Source organism: Trachinotus anak, unplaced genomic scaffold, assembly GCF_046630095.1.
Source record: "Trachinotus anak isolate AG129_WGS33_773 ecotype Australia unplaced genomic scaffold, CSIRO_AGI_Tana_v1 ptg000007l, whole genome shotgun sequence".
Classification (NCBI taxonomy): Eukaryota; Metazoa; Chordata; class Actinopteri; order Carangiformes; family Carangidae; genus Trachinotus; species Trachinotus anak.
This window is the reverse complement of record NW_027273858.1, coordinates 15,325,593-15,342,067: the sequence shown is the minus strand read 5'-3', so window position 1 is coordinate 15,342,067 and position 16,475 is coordinate 15,325,593. Positions and strand designations below refer to the sequence as shown.

The 16,475-nt window shown below is 39.2% G+C and overlaps 1 protein-coding gene across 9 annotated transcripts in view; it reads right to left on the bottom strand.

Moving 5' to 3' along the window:
• The window catches only part of LOC139623071 (neurexin-1a-like), a 246,287-nt gene extending 230,465 nt beyond the window's left edge, over positions 1-15,822 (bottom strand). For all 9 annotated transcript variants that reach the window (XM_071480930.1, XM_071480931.1, XM_071480936.1 and 6 more), the window contains exons 1-2: positions 15,666-15,822; positions 12,710-14,049 (exon numbers count right to left, since the gene is read on the bottom strand). In XM_071480930.1, coding sequence (XP_071337031.1) covers positions 12,710-13,421 — 712 coding nt within the window. In that variant the 5' untranslated portion in view covers positions 13,422-14,049; positions 15,666-15,822. The remainder of the gene's footprint in view (positions 1-12,709; positions 14,050-15,665) is intronic.
• Between the last annotated feature and the right edge of the window lie 653 nt (positions 15,823-16,475).

The window sequence follows — 16,475 nt, the reverse complement described above, 5'->3', positions numbered from 1 at the left end:
CTCCACCAAATGCCATTAAGACTGAATGCAGTTGGCATGAAGAGGCATGGCAAGAGCAGGGATGATGCTACATTTCACATGAAGGAACATGTGTCACATTCACAAGACACAACATCCAGCAACAGATGTAATCCATTTCTCTCTCCCAGTTGACAATTTTAGGAGATCCTGTCTGTTTGAATCAACCTTTTGTCATCTACTCTTAATGACATCAGCACTGAAGTGCTTTAGGTTTGTTGAAATGTATTCTGTGCTTGTCTTTTCTGGATTTGCAGTATGAAATCCATGACTTGTCTGAAAGGAAACTCTTTGGAGCTAACGATCATAAGGTCAAAACCAATGTAAATGGTACTTAAATAAATTCACAAAGGCAAATTTGATAGAAATGTAAGGTCTGCTCTCACGTACTTCTGCTTTTGCTTTTCTGTCACAGATATAACTCTGAAGCTTTGTGCTTTCAAACAACGTCTGCTTTGTCAAGGTTGAGTAAAGACTGAACTGCATGCCATCACAAATAAGGTAGCTGACAACCACCTTTGACCCAGCATGTATTCAGACAGCTGCTTATTTACATCACCCACACCAGGACAATAGCCATATCTGTTTTTTCCCCTTAAATTCTTTACTCAAAGATTATAAAGGTACCTACCTTACAGTTACTGTTTTCAGTTAAAAATATCTCTGCAGCACGTTCTCAGAGAACCTAATTGTGTGTGTAATGTAGCAGCTCTTAAACAAATGGCTCCATTCTGTCCTAGAAAGTTGTATATTTTATAAAATGAAAATCGGAGAGTCAGACTTTACCTTAAACTTTTACAGAAGTTTGACACAAAAAAAATGTGTGTTCATGCTCTGCATCCATAATAAAGTATTTCATCCATGCAGTCATTATTCTTTTTTTTTGTTCTTTTTTTTTTCTCTCAGTTATGCCTATTTGGTAGATTAATCAGTTGTGACATTAGAGAGCTACTTATATAAGGGCATGTTGTATAATATAAAGATGTCTTATTGGTGTAATTAAATAAAAAGAAGTAATATGTTAAATAAAGTTTAATAATATGAATTATTAAGCAACTGACGCTTCCTAATGAAAGCAGTTCAATTCCATTTTAAATAGCCTCAAACTGAAGCAGTTTATCATGCCAGCATTGCTTTAAAAAGTGGGTCAGTTACCACTACATTTCACTGTGGAGAAGCTAAAACTCAAAGCCTTGCCTTGCTATAAATTATATCTGAATATCCCTTTAAAGATGCTGCAGGGGATTTTGCAGGTTGACAGCTATAAATGACAGTAAGAGGTAACTGACTGAAAACATCTACGTGACATTAAGCAATGTGATACCAGTAAACAGCACAAAACACGCTCATGTTTGCTAACCTTGCCGCTCCATTTAAGAGGGAAACGTGCTCAGTCCACTGCTGTTAAGGAGACAGTTTGCTTTTCATTCTGGGGCTTTAATTTGAAATTGTCATTTGTCAAATGATTAAGACAGGTTCCCGCTCAGTGTCTTGTGTCTGCAGCTCAGTTGATACTTTAGCACTCCTTCTGAAAAGTAAACTGAACCTTGAACCATAAAACTGGCGAGGTGCTCCTTTAAAATTATTCATGCAATACAAAAGTAGATTTTCTACATGGTCCTGACTAACAAAAACAAATACAACTCTCTATTTAAAACCTCTTGAAAATAAGAGGTCTTATTTAACTTTCCCTTTTTCCGTAGTGTTATTAATCAGAAGGTCCTAATGTCATCATCATACAAGCAGCAACACAGAGGAACAGAAGGCACTGACTCCATTGCCAGCCCATTAGACGGTTTCAGAATTGAAAAATACGAGCAGGACGGCTGCTCTAAAATCCCCTGTCGAAAAGGCGCTTTAAGGGAAAATGTAAAAGCCTTGCAGCAAAGGTTACAGCTACCAGAGGATCGATTTGTTGTTAAATTACAATCTGGACCAAATCAAGAGTAATGAATATAAGTGAGGGCTCATCTCTTAGTACCACAGCCTAAGCCTAATGCATCTTTCTAACAGAGGAGTGTTAGTGGCATTGCACAGCTCACCATCTTCCTCATTATCCTCCTCAAGCAGCAGAAAGGGTGGAGAGAGAGGAAATGGGCTGAGTGACCAGCCACTCTCATGGAAACTGATAGCTCCCACACCTGTGGCTTTACTGCACAACTTCTAATCTCAACAACTGAAACCGTCAATGTTGCCACATGTACGGTTTGAGGACAATACACTCTTCACTGCACGTCTTCATGAGATGAACTGACTGACACTGCATTACTAAAAATGGGATGGTGTTCGGTAGAGTTCCTCTTTCTTGCAAAAAATGTGTCATTACACAACAATAAGTTAGTATTATTGGTGATTTTTATCTGTCTGAAACCTGACTGCAGACTTATTAAAGGAATAGTTCAACATTTTGATAAATACTTTCACTTTCTGGTGGAGAATTCCATGAGAGGGTCAATACACCTCTCACCTGTGTCTATTAAGGATAAGGCCACAGCTAACTAACTTAGAACAAACACTGGATACAGGGGGAAACAGCTAACCATGCTCTGTCTTAAGGAAATCCACCTGTCAGTTTGGCCATCGATGCGTTCACAAAACAATACACCCTCTCAGTGGCACTACATTTTCAGGGCAGACTGGAGGGCTACAGTGAGTCGCTATCAGAAAACGACAAGACAGGGCTAGCTGGTTAGCATGCTAACTGGAGAAAAAGACGTGATAGAGTTACCATTGGCATCGCTCTTCACCACTGGAGACAGCGGTCGGTGAGTAGAAGAATGAAGTTTGATGCTGAACTTGTCTCTTCTAGACTCATAAGTAAACAGCTGTTAACACGAACGCTGGCTATGTAGCAATAGCAAAACATACAAATAGCCCCTTTAAAAGAAAAAAGCTCAGTTTAACTGTGATAGAAACTGATGCCCAAATATTTTCTATTTTCTATTTTAATTAATCTTATTATGCAGCGACTCTGAGGATCTTGGGGCAGATGGTGTGTGGACAATATATTCCAATCCAGATATTTCTAAAGAGACAGACCAAATAGAGAGGATTGTGGGAGCAGATGTGCTGAAGACCTCTCCATTCTTTTACATCTTGCGGGTTAGAATGATCCAACAGGATAATCAGGCCAGCTTATACAGTAGTTCTAATAACCTTAATCCCAGGATTGACGATATCTGGGATAGTATTACAGATGTGGAGTAAATCTTTTTTTCGCGATGCAGTAGCTGTTAAAGACTTGAGTATCAGACCTGACAGAGGAATTAAGAAATCAATGTAAACGGCAAGTTTTTAAGTATGGGCTCAGCATATTTGTAACGTGTATTAAAATATCTCACAGCATCATGATTGAGCAATATACACCAATGTTCACCAACCACCTTTCTCTGGCTAAACACACTCAGCAGTTGCTTAAGAAACTGTAGCTGTGACTCCCACTGTTGACGTGTGACAAATCCCTATCAGAGGAGCAGCTCCTCAACTCCAGTTAAAAAAAAGTATTAATAAAGCACACAGAGCATTAAGCACAGCTAAGCTCTAAGTTCTGTTAACATGAAACAACATCCTTTTTCCATTATAAATGACAAAAAAAATACAGAGCTCTGAAAAAATAGGTCCCTGATGAAAATCTAACCAAAGATTTGTGCCAGATAAATCTGCATTGACTGTAGTACTGATTTAATCATCTTATAGAATTCACAATTTATATTAAGGGTAAAATCATGGATATTGCAAGGGGGAGAAGTCTCCCACTCATACTCAAAATGTGACACATAACCTACACTACACTGTAGTCAAGTGAGGTTCATTTATGCTGTTACAGTCACAAAAGGCTTCAAAGTCATGAAAACTGTTCCTGAAAACTGATTTGTCTTTGCTCCATCATTAGCGTGACAGCTTTCAAATTACTGCAGTGCACTTTTGACTTGTTTTTAGTATTTCAGGCAACTCTCATGAAGGATGACAACCAACCAGCGGCATCAAAGGCAACTTGTGTTCAAAGTGAAAATATCTTCTACAGCCTGGAATTTAAAGAAGCATTTTTTCCCCCCTCTATGCAGGTTTCTTCTGTATCGGTTCAGGGAAGATCAAACCATTCGGATTGCATAGAAAAATGCATGCAAAAATACAAAGTGAAAAACAACAGAAGAAAAGAAATCCATAATTTTGCCAGAAGTGATGCATATATGGTATGTCCATGGCAGTGGTTGAAACATAACATTCAATCAATCTTACTATATACTGTTAGCTCAATATATTAGCTTAGCTTGCTCAAAACAAGAAATGTACTGTACAGCCCAGTTTAATACTAGCATGTGTGTGTGTGTGTGTGTGTGTGTGTGTGTGTGTGTGTGTGCCATGGATGTTTGGATGTGTTTATTTGTGCTGTGGGATGAATCCCGTTAAAGGAGGAGTTTGGTGTCAAAGAATTTGACAAACACCCTTTGACAGTCGGGAGCAGTTGTATTTAAACAAAGCAAAAAAATCCTCTGGGAAAATCCCTCTAATCTTTTGATCCCAGTAGGCTATCTGTCTTTGGACTCTGAGACAGCAGTATACTGTTAATCTGCTTTTGTCTGAATGAAGCTGCAGGAGGCTTCTACAGTACACAGAGTGACACTTTCAGAGATACGGTGAGGTCACGTGGTTTGTGGTCATACAACAATACACATGCCTGAAAGGGAGCACTCATTCAAATTAAGAACTTATCTTCCTATATACAGTGTGTCCCAAAGCAGTCTAAGTCATGTATGTAAACGGAGAGAAAGCCGCTGAAAATTTAAAACCACGTCATCAGGTGTGTAAAAGTCAATGTTCCTGTTTATCCAAAGCTTATCCATAATCCAAATCTGGATTGATATAAAATCACATAACGTGTCCAATACAAATACCAAACTTTACCAGAATATTAAGACTAGACCACAAGATATTTCCTGCCAACTTTATTGTTGCTTCCAGTGTGTTAAGTTGAATTGTCGTTAAGGATGCAACTTGGCGAAAACTGTGCAGTATTGATTTGGGCCATAAAACCAAAGTGTGAACCAAACAGAAATTTTGCTTCTTCATACAGAAACAAAAAGACAGTGTTCAGATGGCGAATTGTCCAACAGTTTTTTTGCTAGATGTCCTGCACAGCTGCCACAGTATTTAAAGTCACAATTGGTCCCACAGTGGTGAGGTTAGTCAATTATTGAGATAGTGTATTTAGAAAATATCCTCATTCCTGTATGTATACACCAGAAAGCGTCCATCTGTCAATATAATTGTAGCCAAAATTATAAAATGTTATATTAAATCTGCCCTAATAAATGTTTTTTATAGTATAGTGTTGTATCACCCAACTCTTCAGTGCCCCTCAGATCTACATTGCCTTTCAATGTACTTCAGCTCACAGTTCACCACTGTCATCATCCTGATTTCCAAATACAGCAATCACGCTTGACACAACCTGCTCACCACCAAACTGCACACAGACTAAGTAGCTGGTGAACATACTCGATATTCAACATATTTCCCCTCAGGTGTTGGTGGAGACGAAAGACAGAGCTAAAAGGGGAGTAAAGAGCACTTGGACTGATATTTGTCAGTGATATGACTTCAGGTGGATGCTAATGTCGCTCTGTGTTTGCTGGATGAGTAAATATGCAGTTGTTGGCTGCATTCGCCATATTGACCTTTGACAACATATCAGTGTTGTTTTGTTGCCCCAAGTGGTCAAAATGACTAATGGTCTGCAGTAACTCATGGGAGAAAGACTGCTTCACCGACTCAGTCTGGCTAAGCAAAGTAGCAAAAAACAAAAAGCAGCAACAGTCACAAATTGTAAAGAATTTCTTGTTAGCACTGAGTAGACTTTTAACATTACAAACTAATAAACTTTTACACAAAAAAGGGTTCACCAGCTATACCTAAAAAAATTCACCTGCATAGAAATCATCAACAGAGCAGCAAGTCTTCTAAGAGATTACTATCTGGCTGAAGAAAATGTAGGCTGTACATGACTGTGAAAAAAAAAACCTCTCAGTCCATTCCCAGTATTCAATTTGCATTATGACTTGATGACTCTTCCTCCTCCTCCATATACCAGGTAGTGTTATAATAGGTAGTGAGTCATGGTAGTGACAGATAATGTAAAACACCACCTCTAATGAAGTCAAGGGGTTGCCAAAGTCATCATGTTTCAAATTCTACTGGCAGAACATTTTACTAGGCAGTCTCATTGGCACTGATTAAAAATCAATTTGTCTAAAACAGATCCAGCCAAGGAACCAGTGTCATGAAAAACATAAACGGGACCAATGACACATACCAAAACATGTTTTTACATTAAAGCTATATCTAGAAATCACTGTGTAAACATTAGGCACCTTGAGATATTTTTCAGATAAGGTTGGTGCTTTCACATCTATAGGATGAGTTTCAAACTATTAGCTGTGGAAAAAGATTCAGGAAAGGTTCCTCAATTTGAAAAAGATTTCTCAGTTATCGACCTGAAACCTAAAACAAAAATAATCCCCAATCAAATTTGCGGTGGAAAAAACATCAACAAGGATCAAGACATGGTCAAAAACTCATGGTGCACCGTTCCTTCTTTAATACGGCAGACGCAGATCTGTTGTCGTTCTGCTAAGTTAATTAAAAAATTCTCATAACCAAGCCAGCTGATGATTATGATTCAAATGTGAAAAGAGGTGTGACATAATTTCACTAGGCAACAGTCATACTTAGTACCCTGTCATCATGCATTAGCAGCTTAGTCAAGTGGCTTAAGTTATCTGACTGCCTGTCCTGCAGCGAGTGACGTTAGTTTCAGGGATTTCTAACTATATTGTTTCAAGGACCTAGAAGCTACGCTCTCGGCTAAAATCATGAAATTAAAGTGCAGTGCAATCACAGTTATTTACTGTATCCTGTCAATGTGAGTTATCCTGTGAATTACATAATGCCCACAACGAAAAATAACGTGGTGTACAGTCTCAGTTGAGGTCTGCCCTACTTTTATTTATTTATTTTTTTACCTAGACTGGTTTATGTTCGGCTAATGTAGACTGAAATAAACATCACTCCATTTTTATCAGGATAAAATATGGAGCTATGCAATGCATCTATGTTATTTCTCTAATGAGAAACAAGAGGACAGATTCTGGGAACTTACTGGCCATGGAACAGTGCATTTAAATAATTGTTTTAACCGATCAAAGGGATTTGTGCGTGTGTGTGTGTGTGTGTGTGTGCGCGTGTGTGTGTGTCAGGTCATGCAATGTGCAAGCTTGTGGTTGGACAGGAGCAAGTTGACAGGTCTGGTGGCAAATCCTGTAATCCTTTCATCTGATCAAAGTAACACAACAGCTTTTAAATGATTTAATGGAAAGGTAGCCCTACATTTTAAACTTCAGTTTACAGTTGAATCAATGTATGGGCATCAGGCAAACTGAGAGGAAACTGTGGAAGGTCAAATATGTATTACTATGCCTCTGCAGTTTTTACAATCACATTTTTTTTTTTACTGCTGAATATGAATTCATATGAATATGAATTCTGATTCTGATGGGATAAGACCATTTATTTGAGAATATTTCATCCTAGAACATTAGCTTTAATGACTATTTTAAATTATTGTCTGATAAAATTTTCCATGCACAGACATTTTCAGTAGTTGTTGTTGTTGCTTGCATCCTCTATTCAGCTCAGAGTGGTGAGAAAGCGAGCAGCAATACCACATTGGCTTGGGGTTAAAAAACATCTGTGCACTTGCTGGAGAACTGAATTAGCTGGCAAAGGTAGGATTTGGTGGACGCTTTCATCCAAAGTGACTTAAGGTAGCATGAGTTCATACAATTTCAGCGTTGGAATTGAATCTCTACATCTTGCAGTGTTAGTGCCATGCTAAAATGAGCTATAAAGAACTACCAGTCTTTCTTCATTGCCAGTATTATTACCACGTTTTATGTGGTCTTTCATAGGATCTAAAAGCACAGCTGACAAAAACATAAACCATAGATGAAATATAGAGTTAAGCATGGACTTATAAAAAGTGTCAGGAAATCTCATTAACTTAGAGCAGTTGCTCATTTTTGCTATTTAGATTTAGTTTTCTGCTTTTTTCTAATTTCCTCATACAGGCACACAAACAGAGGGATGTGATATAAGGCCAGAAACATCCCCAGTCTTGCATTTAAAGCTGCACAAATCATTTTTTTTCATAAACAATGGATCAAATTATTGTGTAATGTGAGAGTGGCCATTCGTAGTGACAAACCCACAGACAGTTAACACCTGACTCTGCAATCCCCTCAGCTCTGTGGGGCTTCATAGTATCTTTCAGCTCATTTGTTTTGAATTTACAGCCTGAAGCTTTAATGTTGTAGTTCAGTCTCACAACTTTCATCAACACCATTTCCAAAAGCAGCAGGCGGCTATTCCCAGTGAAAAAGCTGTGACGAACCCACTGTTATCTCTCAACCAGTGTACAGGTGAACAGAGTGAAGCGTTTAGTCGCTAAAGAGCTCGATGTCCCCTAAGGAGTTGGTGAAGACCCAACAAGAGATAAATGGAGAGTGAGTATTGGAATTATTCTGGTTGGGCGGCCAGAAACATTGGCTCTGTTGGATTGCCAGTGTTGCCCTGTGTCTCTCTGTGTAATTAGGTATTGTATTTTCCGAGCTGTTTGCCAAAATAATTATATATGATTAAGTTGTATAAGTTAAGTGCTCAATGTGATTTTTCAGACAGATATCCCCAAGTGGCCGAAAAAGATGAGCTAATGCTGCTTTTAGTCTAGAACACATTGACTATGGCCAGCCCAACCAATCAGCTAATTATGGACAAAATATACATGTTTTGTATGTATGTATTCATTTTGTATGTATGTATGTATAGAGGTTTAAGTCACCGTGCTTTGTAGCTGTCTGGGGTTAAGGCAGCAGACGGCTCTACTTGTTTGTTTGTCTCTGAGGCTTCTGTTGTGTAATCTAGTGGCTCTAATGACTCACGTTTAGTGACCTGTAGTTTCTCTTCCATGGTTTGACGTGGTAATTTAGCCAAGAGATATATATATATATATATATATATATATATATATATATATATATATATATATATAAAACAAGTGTGCAGGTGTAAAACAGTGAATATAGATCTTCAGACAGAGTGTTTTTCCTCTTACCATCTTGAAACTTACATAATGAGCTCTCCATTCAGGACAACTCCTAAATCTGGAAAAAGTGACTCTTTTGTCACTGTCACTGCAGCACAGTTAAAATTAGGATGAACAGTGTTTCAAGTCTACATTTTTTTCCCATAACGGTTGGCTTTTTATAAAGATGAGAGCTTACTTTATTCATGATTTATTTACGAGAACAGCTTAAGGAATCAAAAAGAGCCCATCCCATCAAACTACAGGTCATGAAGCTAATCCACGAGAGAATCATCTCCCCTGCATGTGAAGATAGACACACTACACAGGAATTTATTAGGCCATATTTTTAGGATGTTTTTATTATCAGTATCTTAGCTTTCATCTTTGTGACTATTATGGATCTCTTCACTATTTCCATTGAATATTCACTACATTGACGTCTAACTGCTTGTCCTTCATGCAGCACAGAAGCAATGTCTTTAACATAATTCATCTTAAAACTGCAATAATAAAACCAATTAGTTATTTAATTGCTGTAAAACTATTAACATCAGTAGCCACCCTGGTGTGAAATTTATGATCTCGTCCTATGATTTCTTGACTAATGAAACACACACACCAGAATTACATATACAGCATGAAAGCACAAACCATAGTTTTCAAGGCATCATTCAATTTAGAACCACCTATAAACACAACCCTGAGCACTGAAAAATAATTAATGTTCATACCATTACAGTATCAAAGGGGTTTTATTTGTATGTTTCCTTTTCATTCATTGAAACCGGTATTTTTGTTGTTTAAATATATTTAATGATTTGTATTAACGATTATTCTGAAATGTATTTAGTGTCTCTCTGTATCAAACCACTTGAATTTGTCTGCTGTAATCCCTCTTCAGTATCCTTGAGTGACAGGTAGGATCATAAATAGACACAGTTTCCCAAGCTAATTTGCTTTCTCTTTAGCTGTGAGCCAACTTATCTGAAGCAAATATTAGCCTATTAAGTTGACCTTTGGAATGAGTTTCAGTAATTAAGTAAGTAGGAAGGCAGAACACTGAGTCATACCTAACTGAATAATAACTAAATCTATATATGTGCAAATGAATATGACTGAAGCCCAGGATCTTTGTGATTGTCACTGCTAAAATATTGTTATTATCATAAAATCACTGCTGGTGTATTGTCATCAGCAATTTATTGTATTAGTTTCCTTACTACAAGAGTATCACGTTCTCCTTCTTCTTCTTCTTCTTCTTCTTCTTCTTCTTCTTCTTCTTCTTCGCAATTTTAGTGGCAAATACCACATTTTACTGCCACCTACCATACCAGAGTGTGTAGAACATTGTCTAGTTTATATTAGTCTAGAATGCAGAAATACTTTTAAGTAAAAAAAAACTATATTCAATTAATCTGGTGCTAACTAATCATTCAACTAGCCCTGTTTGAGTTTCCTACACCCTATCTCGATTTGTGCCTTGTATCCCTTCCTGAGATGGACTTTTCATCTGTCATAAAATTACAGAGTACGCTTTGTGATTTACACGTCTTCTGAAGAGGCTGAGGCAATTGTCTTGTTTGGATTTCCGCTCATCTACACTGAAACAAGCACCACTTTCTCTCCAACTTAGAGCATAGAAATAATGCCAAGTGGGCTCTCATAAACTCTAGACTCCAGAGACAAGAAAAACAGCCAAATGTCTTCTCTTTATCAAATACCAATGCCAACCACATACTGATGTCTCACAGCGAACCAACTGACAGGTTGGCAAGCCTTTTAAAATCAGTGCCCAGTGTGGAGAGAGGTTTGTTTGTCAGTTTTTGTCAAATTAACTTTAAACACAAATCTGAAATGTAATTTACAGTCACATCCAGGATCTAACATAATGAATTACTGCAATAAATCATGGCAACACTCGACTAAAAGACTTGTAATTATAGACTGCAGAGTCTGCACTTGAAAAGAGCAAGATGGAGAACAATAATACCATTTGGGTGGCATGTCCAAGTATATTTACGGGCACAGTTAATTTTTAATCTAGATTTATTCAGGGTGCTTTGATGCAGTACGGCAGTACGGCATACTACTTCTCACCAATGTGGAATACTTTAAATAAACAAAGACTTAATGCTGCCCAGCACTGAAATCCTTGGTGGACTACAGCAACAATCATTCAATCTGTCAGTGCATGAGTTTGGTACAAGAGCCTATGCTCCCTCATGAAAACAAAACCTGAATACAGCAGAAAATAAAACATAGCCTACACAGCATGTAGAGAGAGGACATTTTAATTAGTGGTGTTCATATTTGCCTCAATAACTAATGGCAATCAGATGGGAATATCTTATGTTGCAGTAGTACGTTATCCAACCCAAGTCTAATGAGCTTATTGTTAATAAAAGATTTGTGTGCTTGAATAAAGATGCCTCAGCTTATGAAATGAAATGTACATTAGATATGGCCAACATTAGCCTACAGTATATGTTAAAATGGGCCTTAAAGTCCATCTGTCCTTGAATAAAAACGAACAATAAATGAAAAAAGAGCACAAACACTCACACCCCTCCCCCATCAACACTCCGACTGACCAACAAGCACAGCAGTGAGCTGCCAACCTGTGGGAAGCTTTGCACTGAACACCCTGAATACTGATACATTTTCGATACAAGAAATACTAAGCAGTTGATATATCATGACGTCATGATCATAATATTGAGCCGCGACAGAGTTATACTGTTCTTGCTACCTCAAAGAACCCCATGTTCTCTTTGTGTATCGATAAGCTGGGTCTCTGGTTCTTTTATTCTCTGCATTACACTGCTGACTTTTTTTTTTATCTGTTCGAATTATTAAATCATTCAGGCCCACAGCTTTGTGGGAACTCGTGGCTCAGTCATGCTACAGTTAGAGGTTTTTTTTGTTTGTTTGTTTGTAGAAAATGTTAGGATGATGACAGACCATACATTTGTATGGTCTTAATGGAGCTTAATGAGCTTTAAGTAGACATGTCTTTATACCAACACTCTTATCCACTGGCAACTGATACAAAACCTCACCCAGTTCATACTTGGGGTCTCTTCTGTTGCCAACTATACAAATCTATTGGTTGCTTTTTGAAGTCTGAAGTTAATGATATCATTCATGTTTACTCAGTCTGGCTTTTAGATGATTACTAAGTCTCTTGCATTTGCAGTAAGCCATTGGAGATGATGTTTCATAGGTCAACCAATCCCCACAGACCTGTTTGATAGGACTGGAAGAAACCTTAGGGGATGGAGAACACCTGCATGTTTTGCTAATGAGGCCTTGCAGGAGATTCACTCATTACAAACAACTGTATTGCAGATCAATGGCACACATCGTTAGACTAATACAAACATATGGCTTTAGCCACCTAGAGGAAGGGAATGCTTTACATTAGTACTGATGGTAATTACAATAGGGTACTTGAATTTGAATTTGCCAATTCAGTCCATGTTGTCTGAGAAGGCTACAAAGGACATGTTGTACCGACTGAGTGGTCTAAGCTGAATCCAGAGGTCTTACCTTCACTGCAGTCCTTTCCTTGGAAGCCCGTCTCAGAGCAATCACAACTTGGTTCGTTGTTAATTAAACTGCAGACTCCTCCATTTAAGCACATGTTGGCTGTACCGCAGAGGTCCGTCAAGACCCCTTCACTGTCGATCATTACAGACTCCGTGTTGTTGACCTTTACGTCTGTTATCCATCCAGTGAAAGGCAGCTGATCCTTGACTGCAGTAGAGGTCAGTCGTAACGCCACAGATCGTAATTCCGGTGGTATTCCACCAACAAACAAATGGCTGAAAACAGTCATATCCCGTCTTTTTGACTTCACCTCCACCCACTTTATCTCATTGTCCACCATTAGGGTTGTGTTCTTAAAGTTTCTCCTTATTGTGACTGCGTGCCATTGGCTGTCATTGACCGCTGTGTCAGATATGACGGTTGCAGGCTCGGCACAGAAGATGGAGAAACGAAGGCTGAGTTTACCATTCAGTATGAGAAGTTCTAAAAAGTCACAAAATCCCTCATCGTCGAAGTAAACTAGCAGCCCGTGGGAACTCTTCGTTTTCATATTGAAGCTCATTTCACTTTCGCAACATGCGTTCCACACTGGAAATCTGGCCCACTGTCCCTCAGCACCTGTGAACTCAAGACAAGTGCCTATTTCTACAAAGCAACAAATGAGCAGCCCAACCCATATGATATGGGCACCATGTGGCTTTTGTAAAACCATTGTGTGATTACAAATTCTGTGTAGGTTGATAGGGGCTGAAATTACTTATAAGAACCTTTGCTTAAGCAGGAAATAAGCTGGGTTGACTGTGAGAGAGTAGACGGGCATATAACTGATTGTCTACATGGATTTACAAGTGTGAACAGCTGCATTTTCAGACAAAAGATTAAATGCTATCATATTTTTGCATAGCAATAGGCTTGGCCAACACTTGCTTCCTGGAGCAAATACCATTACCTCACACTGTCCAGGCCACTGGCCAAACCTCTCACTGTCCGTGCCAAAATTGTTTGAACTGTTTAAAGGTCCTCTCTGCCATGGCTATTTAAAGCAAAGCGACAAGGATTCAAATATCCATTGGGCACACTTGGTCTAATTTATGTAATTATGAAACAGTCCCTTCTGGTGTCAGTTAGAGTGAACACGGTTTCACTTGAGTTGAAATGGCAGCTTTAATCTTCATGTTCATGCCAACATTCTTTGGCGGGTAACTGGAAGCCTTGCTCGGGGCTTTTCACCCTGCATCTTCTGTAGCAATAAGAAAAAATGCCATATGGAGCCACGCTGGCGATAAGCTCAGCAAAAGAAGCAGTCTGTCTGTCAAGGCAGTCCTCAGTCCCAAAGCTCCCTGCAAGAGAAAAGCAAATTCAATACAGTATCAGCATTTTCACCATATCCATTTCTAAATCCACTTTGGCAAAAGCCTTAATCACAAGTCAGAGTTGATACTATGGTTATGGCAGAAGCGCCAATCATGGACTTATATCCAGAGAGGCCTTTGTTACAACAAACACGAGTCGTATCATTAGACTGATATCAGCAGGGCTTTCCAGGAAGCACACAGCAGCAGTGGTCAGCCAGCATCGCTGAATCCACGCATTACTCCATCTCAGCGGTGAGCTACTGAGCACTGTGTCGGACACATTGTCTTTTAACAGGCAGTCCTTCGAGGATTAAAAACAAAGAATGTGCACATATTCATGCAAAACAAGAAAAACCGATGTGTAAATTAGGATTTCTTTTTTTTTTTTTTTTTTTTGATATTTGCAGCGTTCGTCGCACTGAGACGGTCGCGCATCCAAAATCAATCCCTGCAGATAATGTCAGTCACACCAAAGTAGAGGAACAAAAAAGGAAACAACTCACTTTTTTTTTTTTTTTTTTTTTTTTTAAGCAACCTTACTTTTGCGTACACTGGTTACAACTTCTGCAAACCGCGAATGACCATCATCAGCAGCATTCCGATACAGCAGCCTGTTCACTGGCCTGCCCTCTATTCAAGACCTAACATGAGGAAAAAGTGCGTCATTTCATTCACAGTGGTTGGTTTGTATAAGACGAACTGCCACCGAGTCTCAGTCAGACCCCAAAACCCTGCTCCTCATGCAGCCTTAACATTTGCCTCGTCACTATTTTTCACTCGGACTGTGAGACGGATTCTGATTTTCCTCCAAAAACACCCGAACGTCTCCAACACTGAAATATTTCAAAAAAAAAAAAGAGACTGATTCAAAATCTCTGCAATTAGTTTGCATTTCAAAGAAGAGAAAATGCAACCGCTGTAGATCTGCTTTACTTAGGCACTTTACACAGACTGAAACATCATCATCATCATCATCATCATCATCATCTGAGATATAGGATCGGGATCATCCTCACTGGAATCCAGCGTTCTCATACGGTTTTCCCAAAGCGGGACAGCATTCCTGTTTTCGCCACCACCTCATCAATAATATGCCCCATACCTGAGCATCCTGCCCTGGATGACAGCTGGAAAGGGCGCACTATAATTAGGACGTTCTTTTATGCCCATACCGGCGGCATTCACCAGCTCACAACAGTAAAAAAAAAGATTCCCCGCTGAAACAAAGATGAGGTGTTGCCATGATTACCTTTGCGTGCGCACCTCTACTTCTACGGGACCCTAAATAGTTGGCACAGGGAGAGGAGGAGAGGGGCAACGCATGCACAGCACCGCGGGCTCAGCTCCCGTTAGACCCCGGCCGTCCGTATTTTTTCGGTCTATTTCAGAGCCAGTAGCTACATCTTAAATCCTCTCTGGCCAAACCTTCACATCAAGATCTGCTTTCATGTGAATCACAGCATCAGCGAGAGAGAGAGAGAGAGAGAGAGAGAGAGAGAGAGAGAGAGAGACGGCTCCACTTTCACTCTAACTCCTCTAAAAAAAAAAAAAAAAAACATTTCTGGCTTAGTGGTAAAAAAAAAAAAAAAAAAAAAAATTACCTTAAATATCTGGTCCTCCAAGTTTGTTTCCAGATTGAAAAAAAATAAATAAAAAATAAAAAACCAACAACACCACACAACTGAAGGAAAGACGAAACCGCTGGATGGAGCAGGCAGGGAGCGAAAAATCCAGTTCTCTTTGTGGAAGAGAAGGTGCAATCTGGTTTCCCTGTTGAGCTTATCCAGCGACTGTCAGGAGCCACAGACAGAGCACATCACGTGTCTCTCCGTGATGTCTGCCGGGGAGGGGCTGAATGCAGTACCTTGGACAGCGCCTCTGCCTCCATGAGCATCCATCCTCGGACATTTATGGCACACGGGCAACTTCAGAGATAAAGCTCGTATAACTGCCGTGATTGATCAGCTGATGGCACTAAAGACACTTAAAACGCAGGAAAGCAGTCACAGGCGGGTTTGGGTACACTTAGAGCACCGGGTAGCGTCTTTAAAGCAAAAGCTGCTGTTCCTACATGTTGGGTATTATTGGCTGTATCTTCTTCAAATCGATTCTGTTGAATTATTGCAGCACAGAGCTGAAGAAGGGAAATGAAAACAGACACACCGGTCCCAGCTCCGTTGAGTGGTTATTATATGATCCAGCTCAATGATCAAATGCTCAAGGGGTGTTTAAAGCTCTTTTCTCAAGTAGCACTTTATTTATTTATTTATTTTTTAATGACATTTATGGTACATTGTATATTTATTACCCTCTCCAGCATCTCTAAGGAGGTTCATGTATTTCATACTGTATGAATGATGAGGATTTAACCCTATAGCACAGGCTGCACTGTCCACATGCCTGTGTTGACA